This window comes from Spermophilus citellus (genome assembly GCF_964194105.1).
Source record: "Spermophilus citellus genome assembly, chromosome: 14".
NCBI classification, from domain to species: Eukaryota; Metazoa; Chordata; class Mammalia; order Rodentia; family Sciuridae; genus Spermophilus; species Spermophilus citellus.
Genome location: NC_138194.1, coordinates 76,647,966 through 76,663,051, shown reverse-complemented (window position 1 = coordinate 76,663,051; position 15,086 = coordinate 76,647,966). Strand labels below are relative to the sequence as shown.

Genomic DNA, 15,086 nt, shown 5'->3' with positions numbered 1-15,086 from the left:
AGTAGGCACTGTCCCCTGCTCTGTAATTAAGCTGCTTTATAGATGGCTTTCCTGTACCTTATGTTTCTACAGAAGCACCTGAATTATCCCTCCGTTTGTATTTGTTATTATTCAGTGAAGTTTTTATTTTTGGTTGTTTTGTATTTTAGAGTGATTTGCAATTAGGTCTTTTCCTTTCCGCACTTCCTGTGGTCATGTGGAGCCTGTCTTGGGCCTCCACGGCTGTGTCCCATCCAGTCCTCAGCTCTATGTCCACTCATCCTTCTCTCCCTCCCTGCCCTGTTGACTCACCTGGGGACCAAGCTAATAGTCTCCCATTTCACGAGTCCATCATTTTTAGCTGTAAAGCCTCTGACTTCATCCTTTCTTTCCTCTAGCTGAGTTTGCTTTTTTCATCTTTGTGAAGGAAGCAGTGACCCCTGATCACTCCCAGCATTTACTTGGAGGAGGAGTGAAGAAAGTGTAATGTTGGTGGGCGAGGGCGGGGACCACTGCAAGACGTAATCAGGCAAAGTAGCTGAGTATGTGGGCTCTGGAGCTGGGCCCCCTTGGTTGGAGTAGCAGGCCCTGAGCAAGTTGCTTAACTTCTTTAGGCCTCAGTTTCCTAATCTGTAAAATTAAATTATAGGGATACCTTCCACATAAGGTTTCTGGTTGAGTCAGTGCTTGGAGCACAATAAGCATAATAGAATGTTCACTGTTGATGGTATTTGAATTGGGGGACAGGACTCTGGGAAAATGGAAGCTACCATTCACATTTAGCTTCTCTACCTGCCACCAGTGTCATTGTTCATTTAAGAAGTATTCATTGGGTGTTTACCATGAAATAGGATCTAGAGATAAGGCAGCAAACAAGACTCCGTTAAAGCTATATTTTTTTAGGAGGGCAAGAGAGGCAACAAATAGTAAATAATATAATTACTTTAAAAACCATTCAGATATAGAATATAATGGATAGAGAGTATAATATAATATAAAGGATAGAGAGTATAATGGGACTGGTCCCAGGATCCCCCAGTGATAAGAGAGCACTGAGCAGGAACATTAAGGGATCGATGGAGTCAGCATACCACCATGTGGAAACCACCTTTCTTCTGACTTTTCAAAATCACTTGACTCTCCTTTGCCACAATATCCAAATTTGTCAAAAGGATGTTGGATGATATGATTTTCAAGATCCCTTTCTGGAGAGAAAGCATTTAGATTCCAGAATCTTGCATTTCCAGAATGCAGCAAATACTTCCTATTTCTCAGGTGAGCAGGTTTGTCTAACATCCACAAAGGAATCTGACACACCTCCAGTGTAGTTTTATTGTTAAAAATAAAACTAAAGCTAGGTAAACCTGTAAGAAGAGTGAAGTCCACTGTAAAAAAGCATAATTGCTCTATCCTCAGACTCTTCCTCTTTTGGGAATAAAGTGCCTCTGGCGTCACAGGGCATGAATATAAACATTCTTTATATAAATCAGATATGACTAAGTCTACCAGTCAAACATTTATTCTCACCCATTCAGAAAATTAACACATATCCATGGTACAGGTATCAAAGAACACAGGCCAAAAAAGAAGCCAATGTTATCAAGCATTCCAAAGGAATTTGCATCTATGGTTCAATTCTAGGGATATTTCAATAATACAGAGGGACTTTAGAGAGAATGTTCTAGATTAGAATTCATTGTTTCTTTAAGTGAGCAAAATTGATACATTAAGCATAAGACAAATATGATTACATACAAATCATATATATCATTCTACCAGAATCTGGTAATCAAGCAGTAATTGACTTCACACATTTAACAGTAATTAATAATTGAAAAAGTGAAACTGACTCCTTACCTTTCTTTATCCAATATGGGCACAGAGCACCATCATAGATGATAAAGTAGCTCAAGCATGTCACATAATCTCTGTGTTTTGTGGACCATGCTTTGTTGGTGATTCCTGTAGATGAACCAAGTATCCATGCTGAACATAGTAGCTTGTGATCTTTTTAGTCTGGTTTCTCCTGAGGCAGAGGAAGTTTAGCAGAACCTTTGGTGACAGAGTTGGAATTGTGAGGGACAGGTGGAGTAGGTGAGAGTATTCTTCACAGATGACTATAAAAACAAACCTTTAAAGGCTTACAAATTTAAGGAAGGCTCACTCTTCTAAGGAATTGTCTTTCTTAAGCTGAAGTGTTACTCTGTTCGGAATCAGAAATGGAGGAGGAGGATTGTAATCTGGGGTCAGACAAACTTGAGTTCAAGGTCAGCTTCCATTGTTGATTAGGCATCTGACTCAAAGCCTGAGTTTTCTTATTCTGGAAAGTGAGGTAATAATAAAATCTACCTCACTGAGTTAAATGAGCTCATGTATTTGACTGCTTGATAAGGTGACCGGACTTATAACAGGGTTAATAGAGTTGTTTTTTCAGTGGTTATAAGAAAATAGAGTCAGTAAAACAGACATGCTGATACTGATGATTATGATTATGATAATAGTGATTATATTTGTCTTGCTAGAGCTAAATAACAAAATGTCAGAATGGGTGGCTTAAACAGAAATTTATTCACCCACAATTTTGGAGACTAGAAGTTCAAGATCAAGGTGTCGGCAGGATTGGTTTCTTCTGAGGCTTCATGGTGATGACACATGAAGTGCCGTGGCTGGGGAATAGAAATTCACCAGGCCCCTCATGAGATTTCCTTCTACACTTCTTCTTTTCTGTCACTTTCCACTTACTCTATTCAGGGATGCAGGAAGGGTACAGCGATGGTAGAATTTCCTCTCTTCTGGGCACTGGCCCACCAGACCAAGAAATTGCGGGTGGGAGGGGGAGACCAGCACAGGGCTTGTCTGTTCATGGCCATGACAAACATGGCATCCTAGTGTCTTCTTTGAAAATGTTTTTTTTTTTTTTTTAATCATCATCTATGATGAATTTGTGCTTATACTTGTTAGCATTTGAGCTAACATAAATTAAAGGAATAGAGCTAATAGCTTTTACAACGTAGTTTCTCTTTTAGGACAGTCTCATAATCTCTTTTCTGAGATATTTATGAAGTCTTGATTACATTGAGTAATCTTTTATAATTTGAAGAATCTTTGCTTTGTTCTATGTAGGGGGATGGATTCCAAAAAAATCCACATCTAATTTGTCACAAATCGTGTACCTTAGTGCTTTGTTGCATTATATATGTTGTGGTAAATTCTTTAGGTAGTAACTACATGTGTAGCTAGTGCCTAATACACCTGTTTATAGGCCCAAAGGAATGTGTTCATTTTTTTTTAATTAGGAGACATTTCTATAAAGTTACAAAGATCTGAATTTGAAGGGGAGGGGGGATAGTGGAGAATGGGATAGACAGCAGAATACATCAGTCACTAGAAAGGCAATTTGTAAATCAATGGAAATGTAACTGATGTGACATAGCAATCTGTATACGGGGTAAAAAATGGGAGTTCATAACCCACTTGAATCAATCTGTGAAATATGGTATATTAAGAACTATGTAATGTTTTGAACAACCAACAATAAAATAAAATTAAAAAAAAAAAAAGATCTGAATTTGAATCCCAGCTACCTGTGTGTTCTTGGACCATTTATCTTCCCCGAGCCTCAGTTACTTCATGTGTAAATGGGAGGAAAGAACCACATCCACCTTGTAGGATCACAGTCAAGTGAAATGAAACAAAGTTCATAAAGGATCTGAAACAGCACTAGGGTCACAGAAGGTCCTCAGTGAAGGTTAACTCAGAATTGAGTTCCCTGGATCAAAATTAGGGATAGCTCTTGACATTCTCTCCTAATTTGTAAGGGTTAATCCTTCATGTTCCAAAGTCATATAAAGAAAATAGGCTACCTGATGCCAGGCTTAGAAGTGAAGCATAGAAAAGAAAACCCAAGCCAGAATACATGTTTCTTTTAGCTACTCATAAGATTCTTCCCTCTCCTGGCCTGCTGAAGTTAGTTTGTCCCAAAGCCATGGAGCCCATCTGTTCCATATAAAATGTCCCCTTCTCACAAAAATGAGAGAGAACGCATTTGGATGATTTCAAAATGAAAGAACTTTTAATTTTAGAATTTGGTAGTTTCATTTATGTGTGATTTTCTGGGTTGACAGCTAGTTGAAATTATATTTGATTTTAAATCAGTAATTAAGGTTTGGAAGCCAAATTTACATCCCCCCATACACACACACACACACTCACATTCACATTTGCACACATCTCTCATTGAGATGTGTCGGTTGGATAAAACTATAAGTAAAATTGCAAACAGAAGGGAATCTCAAAAAGAAGTTCTACCATATGAAAGGAATCTTCTTCCTCTTTCTTTTTGTAATGCCATTAAGTAATAAAACTAAAGCTAAAACTTTTATCCTGTTTAAGTAATTTTAACATTCTCAAGATTCTTCCCTACACTAGTGGGTGTCAAATCTCTGTAACTAGATTAACAGGAAAGTCCAAACAAGTAGATCCTGTAATACTAGCCTGCAGGTCAGTTGCACTTAACCTCTCAACTGCACTTATATGCCCTTTCTGATTTTTCATTCCTAATAAGTGGCAGTGTCAGGACTCAAATCCACTGATCATTTAGAGAGCACTTTCCATGTGCCAGGGAGTAGTAGGGATGTAAAAGAACAGTTTGTGCTCCTGCCCTCAAGAAAGCCCAGTCCAGTAGGCAAGACAAGGAACTATGCAATGGTGACACCATGTGACAAGTTTCAGGATGGAAACTAGCAGAGTATTAGGGAGTACCCAAGAGAGGTACCTGCCCTGGCCTAGGGGACAAAGTAAGAGAAGGCTTCTTGGAGTAGCTTTCTTTGAATCTGAAGTAGGAGGCATCCTGAGCATCCTGGTATCCAGGGACGTAGGGAAGGGAGCAAAATAACATTCTAGGCAGAGGAGATTATAAATTCAGAAACATAAAGGTGATTATAACCATGGATTCTTCAGGAAACTAGGTTGTTCAGAATGTGGAGTATGAAGAAGGAAGGAGGGCTGGTGAGGATGGGTTGAAAGGGAAGGTGAATTGGACCCTGTGAGCCATCTTAAGGAGGCTGCTCTTCATTGTGGAGGCAATGCTTAGAGGAGGACAGTGGTATTCAGATTCCATTTCAGAAAGACTACTCCAGACACACATTAACCTGCTGCTGTAGTGAACAGTGCAAGAGGCAAGGGTATGAAGAGGGGACTGTTGCAACATCTTAGTAGTTGAATGGGAAAGGTTGTGTTAAGTAATTGAGGAGGAACAGAAAAGAAAAAAAAAATTAAGTGGTTAAGATTATAGACTTGAGTCAAGTGTGGTTGGAACATGCTTGTAATCCCAGTCTTGAAAGGCTAAGGCAGGGGCATTGCCAGTTTGAGGCCAACCTCAGCAACTTAGCAAAACTGTCTCCAAATAAAAAAAATTAAAAAGGTCTTGAAATGCAGCTCAGTGATAGAGTGCCCCTAGGTTCAATCCCGAGTACTACAAAACCAACCAACCAAATTATAGACTTGATATATTCTGGTAGCCTCTTTATCCATGTTTCCTCCTTTGTGGGCAATTCCCATTCCTCTTATCCTCCAGATGAATCATCTTAATTTTCTTACTTCACCATAAATCAAACTCAAATATTTTTCAACCAAAACAGGTGTACTGGGAAAAAACCACATCTTCAAAACAGCCTCCAAAATGAACCTAAGCCAAATCAGTATTTAACATGGTGTGTATTCCTATCAGGCAACTGGGTTTAATCCAAAACAAGCTTTATGGTCAGAAACTATTTGAAAGAAGAGCAGAAAGAGAGGTTGCTTGTGCTAATGATGCCAGAAGGGGAAATAACAGGCAGGTGGGGAAAAGGCAGCTCAAGAGACACATTTGCATCAGAATTAGATTGTCCCTTTTGATTCTAAGAATTGGATTTCCTCAATGGTAACTAGCTTTAGTGAGGGCTAAGACATTGGCACTGCAGTATCTGTAGCAACAAGAATGCTTTCTAAAGAGGAAAATTTTATTTTGGCAGTTTCAGGGGTTCAGTCCACAGTCAGTTGACTCTGTAGTTCTGAGCCCAAGGTTTGGGAGATCATCATGGTGGAAGGGAGTGGCAGAGGGAAGCAGCTCAGGATATGGGAACCAAGAAGCAGAAGGGGGGGCAGGGGATGGGAAGAATGGAGAAACTTTGGACAAAAGGGAGGGAGTGGGGTGGGAACATGGGGGCAGGAAAGATGGTGGAATGAAATGAACATCATTACCCTAAGTACATGTATGCCTACACATATGGTGCAACTCTACATGGTGTACAACCAGAGAAATGAAAAGCTGTGCTCCATTTTGTGTGCAATGAGTTGAAATGCATTCTGCTGTCATATATAACTAACTTTTTAAAACAAATTTTTAAAAAAGTAAAAAAGAAATGAAGCACAAAGAGAGCTCCATTCACCAAGGACAAAATACAAACCCTAAAGGCATGTCCCCAGGGGCCTGTTTTCTCCATCTAAGTACTCTCTATCAGTTACCACCTAATTTGCTGATTTAAGTTAAAGCTCTCATAATCCAATCATTTTGCCTCTAAATATTCTTGCATTGTCTCAAACATGAGCTTTTGGAGGATACTTTATATCTAAATCATAACATTCCCCACTGGACCCAAAAGCCCATGACCATCTCACAGTGCAAAACACATTTAGTCCATTTCTAAGAGTCCCTATAGTCTTAACAGTTTTAGCATTGTCCAAAAGTCCAAGTCCAAAGTCTGTTCTAAGACTCAAGGCAAGCAGCCAGCATGAGTCCCTATAAAAATCAAAAGTAATTTATAAATATATATATCCAATATATAATGGCACAGAGTAAACATTTGTATTCCAAACAGGAGAAATAAGGGCACAGAAAGAACAGGTGGGACCAAAACAAAAACGACCAAAATCCAGCTAAAATCCAGCTAAGCAAACAAGCCCTGTAGCTTCTTGTGTAGCATCTGTGGCACATGGCATGGAGATATTCTCTGCAAAAGGCTTGTATATGACCTTTCTAGTTATAGCCCACATGGCCTCTCTCTTGGTTTGTCTCTGCTCAATTCCTGCAGCTTTCCTCAGCAAACATTCTACAATACAGGCATCTTTTAATCTTGGGGTTTCCACTGCAGGTTCACCTTCCTTTTCACATTTTTATGCATTATCCTCTCAGGGGCTGCCTGTAGGGATTCCAACCCCACTACTTGTTGCCTGGCTCCCAGGCCTTCCTTTGAAATCTTGGTAGAACTAATTCCATGCTTCCCTAATTCCAGCATCCTGCATTCCTGAAGAGCCAGCACTATATGGTTGACTACAAAGTCTGCCATCATCTTGAGCAGTATCCAGGCCTTCTGGGACTACACCTCCAGTAGCCTCTGAGTGCCTGAGCAGCTAAGCACAATGAAAAAACTTCCTAGAGCCCCCCCCCCCCCCCCCCCTTGTGCAAGCAGGGTGATCCTGTGGTCTCTTCTAAGGAATTTTTACTTTTACACCCTTGAGTTTGAGATGGTTAGTTTTGCTAATTCCTGGAATGCCCTCAAGCCATCGTTCCTATTGTCTCTGAATAAAGTACTTAGCATATCTTTGGTGGCTTAAAATCTCTTTAACAATCACACCTTCCTTACCGGTTTTACTTGCACTTTTCTGGCCAAACTGAAAGCTCTTCAAATCTTTCTGCTCTTCTTTCTGCTCCTAATTATCACAGTAAACTTGGCTAAAAGCACTCAGCAATATTCATGCCACTGCCTGAATGCTGTACTGCCTTGAAATTTTCTCCACCAGATCAATTAGTCCAGTACTTTTAAATTCAGCCTCACAGAAAAATCTCACGAATGGATAATATGTAGACAGTTGCCAGAATGTAACATGAATGACCTCTATTCCATTTCCAATAGAATCCACCTTCCTCTCCAAAATTTAATGAGCCCAGTCTTTACTGTTCATAGTCCTATCAACATTTTGGTCTTTTGAGCTCTCACCAGAATTTCCCATTAAGCCCCACTTATAACATTCTAAAACTTCTCCAGCTTACATCATTTGTTTTTTCAAAATTCCTTCATAAACCAGTTCCAAAGACTTTCAAATCACGTTTAACTTAGTCACAGCAGTGACTTCTTGGTGCCGATTTCCGTTTTAGTCAGGTTTTTTGTCACTGTGACCAAAAGACCTGACAAGAACAACTTAGAAGAGGAAAACTTTATTTTGGCTTATGGTTTCTGAGGTTCAGTTCATGGTGGGCCTGAGGTGAGGCAAATATGGTGGAAGGGTGTGGTGGATGGAAACAGCTCAGAACTTGGCAACCAGGAAGCAGAGAACTCTAGCAACAAGGATTCTAAAATCTGTCATGCTTTTTTTTCAGTCGAGGTCCCCATGGGCGAAGTAATGGAGCCTCATCACACAAATCTGGCAACAGTCCACCATCCCCACGGGAAAAGGACCTTCTGTCTATGTTGTGCAGGAATCAGCTGAGCCCCATTAATATCCATCCCAATTATGCCCCTTCCTCCCCAAGCAGTAGCAACTCGGGCTCCTACAAAGGAAGTGACTGCAGCCCAGTCATGAGGTAAGTCTTGTTGCCCTCTTAATTCATGCTTGTTAGTTCATACTATTTGGGAAACTTTTCTTTAAAAAAAAGCGGGGCGGGGGGAGAGGGTACAACTCATTATACCCTGCCTTATTCTGTTAAATAAAACACTACTCTTTCCTTTCCCACACTAAGCTAATCCTTCAAGGACTGCTGCAGAAAGAGCACAAACCACAATTTCTAATGAGGTCCAGCAGTCCAAACGGGGAGGGAAAATGGCACAGGGGCAGCAGAAAGGAAGTACTCATTTCCCTCAGCAGAGAGAATCATGCATGTGTTATTTCATTCCAACACTGAATGTTTATTGAGTTCTATGTATGATGTTAAGCACTGGGAGTAGAATAGTGAACTGAAATGGCCCTGTGTTCACTGCCTAAAGAAAGGCATTAACCATCTACTAACAAAAACAAATGCAGATTATTCTGCAAGTACTTGCTGCTATATGTGTGTGAAAAGATGGGGAAGAGGTCCAGCTGAGGCTGGAGGGATCAGGAAACCACCATAAGGAAATGACATCAAAGTGAAATTAGTGGAGAAGGCAAGGAGTTAATAACATAGGGTGGGGCGAAGTGTGGAGTAGCAAAAGGAACTGTTTATTTAAATGGGCCAGAGAGGAGGGCCAGAGGGTTGGGAGCTGTACACAGGCCATCATAGGGAGTGCAGACACAGGAGGCAGGGCAGCACAGCAGCTTGGATTGGGTCCAGAGTCAGGGAAGGAGCTGACAGCACTCTCTTCTAGTCCTCTTTCTTTAGGGTGTCCCTGTTCTCATTAGTCAGCTCTCTTACAGCAGGGATGCCCAGCTTCTGGCCAGGTCTGAGAGGGGCCAAGATTCCAGCTGGGACTGTGTGTGTAGAATATCAAGCACCTCTCTCACAAAACACACTAGTGAGAGTGGGGTAAGTTTGTTCCTTTCACAAGAAATAACTTTCCATTTCTGCCAAATCAGCACACTCACACAGGGGATTGATTTCAGAACAATCTGAATTCAGCTCACGGCAAGCAGGATCTTTAGGCAGTGGCACACTGCATGGAAAGTTTCTCCCTCCCCTCCATTCAGTGCCCTTTCATATAATAGCATGTCACTCAACTGACAGCCCAGGCCTGTGGACAATTGTGCATTGTTGTTTCTCATGAGATCATTCCTAAGCCACTGAAAATCCCCCCTCTCCATTGTCCCTACCTTCACATGCACCTCAGTCTTCTAAGTAATTTGTAGTACTAATATTGACAGGTATATTACAGTCCACCTTCTGAAGTGAGCTCATCTGTTACTGAGGTTTAAGACCCCAATATACGGCTGCCATTTCTTTACAAGCCTCAGCTGTGTCTAGTTGGGCTGCTAAAACAAAGTGCCATAGATGGGACAATCTATACACAATAGAGCTGTTTCTGACAGCTTTGGAGACTGGAAATCTGAGATTGTGGTGCCAGTAAGGTTCTGGGGAGCTCTGTCTTCCGGGTTATAGACTACCAACTTTTGTTACCTCACAAGGTAGAAAGAGAGCGCTAGAGAGCTCTCTGGAGTCTCTCTTACAGAGAACAAATATGACCCAATTATGTCCCCCAAAGACCCCATCTCCAAATATCATCACATTGGGAGTTAGGATTTCAATATATCAATCTTGAGGGACATAGACATTCAGTCTAACACACTATTACTTTTCTTTCCTATAGAAAAGGAAATGGCAGAAACTAACATCTCATTACTTGGCTTGTTTCAGGCGGTCTGGAAGGTACATGTCTTGTGGAGAAAACCATGGTGTCAAACCCCCAAATCCAGAGCAGTATCTGACTCCTCTGCAGCAGAAAGAAGTCACAGTGAGACACCTGAAGACCAAGCTTAAAGAATCAGAGCGCCGACTTCATGAAAGGTGAATCTGCACATCCTTGTACAGTGTGGTTTAGGACAGTATTCTGGTTCCCTAAAATGAAATATGAACCCAAACTATATAGAAAAATAAAAAAGAAAAAAATGATTTTATTTAATTCTGTCAAATTTCTGAAGTTGGTCTTTGAACAGAGCCATTTCTTTCTTCTTTATGGTTCAACTGTTTCAGGAATTCAGGGGGCCTTCTAGGTTAGTGGAGCCCCTTTTTTTTTCCTGGGTTTGTACAGCTTCAACATGAAGCACTGGGCGTGTATGTGACTATTTTTAAATGGCAGAAACACTTTCAGGAACAATTCTGTACTTCCAGAAAAATGGGTCACACATGGCCCCATCAAACGCTATTTATCTCAGCAAGAGAGTACATATCTGCATGCATTGTGATTCCTGCAAGCTATTTCTGTGCTAGAGGAAGAGGTTTCATTATTCTTGGCTAAACTTTAAGGTTAAACACACACACACACACACACACACACACACACACAAAACATGCTGGAGAGATCTTATCTCAGAGAGAAAAGACCTTTGACATTTTGGGGGCAAGCCAGTTTTTATGCTTGATAGTTTTTCCCTGAAATATTCTGGGACAGATTAATAGCACTCTAATCAGGGTAGGTGTGAGCTCAGGTTATGGGTGGTGTTAGCATCCTTTTGTGAGTTGGGGGTCTGATCCAGCACATGGCTGCTTGACCAGCCCTAATCTCTTCTACTGGCACAAGGATATGGAGAAGACTCAATAACCTTGATTGATAAAACTCTGGGCAGATAATATTACAGGCTGTCAGAAGGGGCATTTTTCATCTTCCAAGTTAATTTGATTCTTTACCTGTTCAAAATAGACTTGAGACCCAAATTCACTTCTGGGGTGAGTCATCCCATACTTCCTGGGATTGTTTAGTGTATGATGTGAGGAGTTCGTGGAAAGATTTTTTGAAGGACCAAAAAATAGCATAGATTCTCCTTTGTGTAGGATGGGTTCAATTGTTTTACCTGAGGAGATGGAGAAGCGACTTTGCACAAAGTCCTTGCAACATGTAACATTTTAAAACATTTAAAAACATTTTAGTTATCATTAGAATATGATCAGAACAGTTTTGCAAAGCTAAAATTTACCATTTCAGCTTCTGTCCTTGATAGGTAATTAAAGCAAAATGGACTTTCCTTCCACAGCTGTTCCTAAGTATTATGAAATGGAAGGCTATGTAGATAAAAGCAGGCTAAGAAGTTCTAATAATAAAATGTCAAATAATAATATTGAGTAGAAGATAATGCTTGTAAAGTGCTTTGTGCAGTGCTGACAGTGCGTACTCTTTTTTAAAAAAAGAAAACAACGGTAGCGATTTTAATTCTGATTCTGGTCACTATTACTACTTCAGCTATTTCACAATTAAAGGAGGAAGTTCATAGCTAATACCTGACAAAATCATTCCAAAACAGATTTAACCCTTACTGGCTTGGGGGGAGAGTGGGGGGGATTGGGTATTGGGGATTAAACTCAGGGGCACTTGACCACTGAGCTACATCTCCAGCCCTATTTTATATTTTATTTAGAGACAGGGTCTCACTGAGTTGCTTAGTACCTCATTTTTGCTGAGGCTGGCTTTGAACTCGCTCTAGCCTCAGCTTCCCAAGTGGCTGGGATTACCGGCATATGCACTATGCCTGGCTAACCTTAGTTTGAATTGGAAGAGCCTGGGCTCCAGGCTGTGTGTCAGAATTGCTGGTGGGCTGGTTCAAAGTTTACATTTTCTTAACCGTGCTTGCTGTCCCTCTAGGGAAACTGAAATTGTGGAGCTCAAGTCCCAGCTGGCCCGTATGAGAGAAGACTGGATTGAAGAAGAGTGCCACCGGGTTGAGGCCCAGCTGGCACTCAAGGAAGCCAGGAAGGAGATTAAACAGCTCAAACAGGTCATTGAAACCATGAGAAGCAGCTTGGCTGATAAAGATAAAGGCATTCAGAAATATTTTGTGGACATTAACATCCAAAACAAGAAGTTGGAGTCTCTGCTTCAGAGCATGGAGATGGCTCACAACGGCTCCCTGAGGGATGAACTGTGTCTAGATTTACCGTGTGGTTCCCCGGAAAAGAGCCTACCTCTAAATGCCCCTTTTGGCAAGATGGCAGGTGGATTAGTTCTGGAAGAGCAGGTCACAGAGGAAGGGGCTGATAGTGAGCTGCTGGTGGGAGACAGCATGGCCGACGGCACTGATTTGTTAGACGAGATGGTGACAACTGCCACCACAGAATCGGGTGACCTGGAGCTGGTTCATTCCACCCCCGGGGCCAAAATCCTGGAGGCGGCCCCCGAGGGGGTGGGTCGCGAGGAGGTCGTCGCGCTGGTGGAGCAGGCGGTGCAGACCGACGTGGTGCTCTTCAGCCCTGCTGTCTCCGAGCTCATTCAGAATATGCTCAAGTTCCAGGGCCCCTGTCCCTCAAGCTCAGCTTCCCCTGACGAGTCTGGGGCTGACTCGGTGGAGAGCTTCCCAGAGTCCATCTCGGCCTTGGTGGTTGATTTAACTCCAAGAAATCCCAACTCAGCCATCCTTCTGTCTCCCGTGGAGACCCCGCTGGGCAAGGAGGCCACCGAAACCCGCGACAACCGCCTCATGAGAGAGCTGGATTTTTCAGCCTCTGCCGAAGAAAGGTTGGAGAGCGTCGTCCCGCTGCTCCAGGGGGGTGTCGTGAGGCAGTACTGGAGCAGCAGTTTCCTGGTTGATCTCTTGGCCGTGGCTGCCCCTGTGGTGCCCACTGTCCTGTGGGCATTCAGTACTCAGAGAGGAGGGATACATCCGGTCTACAACATCGGAGCCTTGCTGCGGGGCTGCTGTGTGGTTGCCCTGCATTCGCTCCGCCGTACCGCCTTCCATATCAAAACCTAGATAGAAGTTTCTGCTGTGTGCCAATTTGTCCCGTGTGGCGTTGTGCCAGGTAGAGAAACAGCAGGTCGATCTGTGGCAGTCTCTATTCTGTCGTTTTGCTCCTCGGTATTTGATTTGCACTATAGTTAGTTGAAGCCTATTCACTGTTTAAAACCGGAGGTATCTTCAAAGGCATGGAGACCTGGTTCCAGTAAATGTCCCACCAGTGTGGTATAGAAAGCATGCTCATGACCCTGCCGGTGTCGTCTGAGGTACCTATTATTATAGTGGTTCAGGAAGAGAAAATGCAAAGTTTGCACTTTGAAGACAGCTTCTCCAAGGCTGGCATGTTATCTCCTTGCTTTGCTTTGTGCCGTTTTAAAATGTGTAACTGTTCCAGCATTCCAATGGTCTTGTGCATAGCAGGGGACTGTAACCAAAAATAAAAATGTATTTGTGTAATTGATTCAAAGAAGTCTTGAATAGCTCTTTAGTGTCTTACTTGGGGTTGATAAGGTTTGACTGTTTGCAGTTTTTAAATAAATGTAGCTCCAAAGTCTTAAATGGCTTGTTTGTTCTTAAACCTGTTAATTGATGAAACTGTACGTAAGTTTACAATGTACTAACTTATTTTTTTGCTTATTCTATATAGTGTTTTATTGGAGATTGTTTGTAACCACACACTTAAGCATGATGAAAATAAAGATTAGTGTTTCCATTTAAATAAAGGTTTTATCCTCCTGTAGAATAATTGTGTTTACTTTTATTATAAGAATAAATAGCAGATCTGTAAAAATAGAATTAAGACTGAGAAAAGGGAAAATAATTATTAAAGGTGAAAATTTCCTTCCTTGACTTGAAAAGCATGGTTTCTCCAAAAAAAAAAAAAAAAAAAAAGAAAAGAAAAACTTTGTTTGCTTTTAAAAAGTCATATTTATTCAATAAGCATATATTGAATATTTCCACTTGTTTTTTTTTTTTTTTAGCTTGCAAGATGCATAGGAGACGAAGAGTGTGGTAGTACCATCTCTCCTCCTTCCCTTGTAATGATAGAGTTTGGGTGGTGGGAAGGGATGAGATAATATTTGATCTGTATTATTCACTTATTCCTCATACCATTCTCATGGAATGGATACTATTATATTTTAGGGGGGCTGAGCCTCAAAGAGGAAAATTGCTTAGGATTTTGTAGTTCATCTCCAGAAACCAGTATTTCTTTTCTTTTCTTTTTTTTCTTTTAAAGAGAGAGTGAGGGCGGGGGGGGAGGGGAGAGAGAGAGAGAGCAAGAGAGAGAATTTTTAATATTTATTTTTTAGTTTTTGGCGGACACAACATCTTTATTTGTATGTGGTGCTGAGGATCGAAGCCAGGCCGCACGCATGCCAGGCGAGCGCACTACTGCTTGAGCCACATCCCCAGCCCCCAGAAACCAGTATTTCGAGTGCTGCAAAGCAAATACTTTTCTACCTTACCATACAAAGGGAGGAGACCTGGGATGAGCAGCCTAATTTCTCACCCAGAAACTCTTCCACCATAGCACTTATTTGTTACCTTTAGACACACTTTTTAAAAAACTTTCTGTCTTGATTATTTTCCATCTTACCCCTGATATATTTATGAATAAGGCAGGAGTCTGCAGTCTGTTTAGTCCACAGTTGTATGTCCAGAACATAGAATAGTAGCTGCAACATACTAAGAGGTCTAACAATCATTGTTGAATAAATTAATCCAACAACTGCTTCCTGAGTTCTCACATGCTAGCCTATATTTTGTTAGTCTGG

The 15,086-nt window shown here is 41.4% G+C and overlaps 1 protein-coding gene across 1 annotated transcript in view; it reads left to right on the top strand.

Moving 5' to 3' along the window:
- Nucleotides 1-14,039, top strand: part of SYBU (syntabulin) — a 68,323-nt gene extending 54,284 nt beyond the window's left edge. The window contains exons 4-7 of the mRNA XM_081266365.1: nucleotides 378-462; nucleotides 8,336-8,539; nucleotides 10,283-10,432; nucleotides 12,222-14,039. Coding sequence (XP_081122491.1) covers nucleotides 378-462; nucleotides 8,336-8,539; nucleotides 10,283-10,432; nucleotides 12,222-13,326 — 1,544 coding nt within the window. The 3' untranslated portion in view covers nucleotides 13,327-14,039. The remainder of the gene's footprint in view (nucleotides 1-377; nucleotides 463-8,335; nucleotides 8,540-10,282; nucleotides 10,433-12,221) is intronic.
- Nucleotides 14,040-15,086: the final 1,047 nt, after the last annotated feature.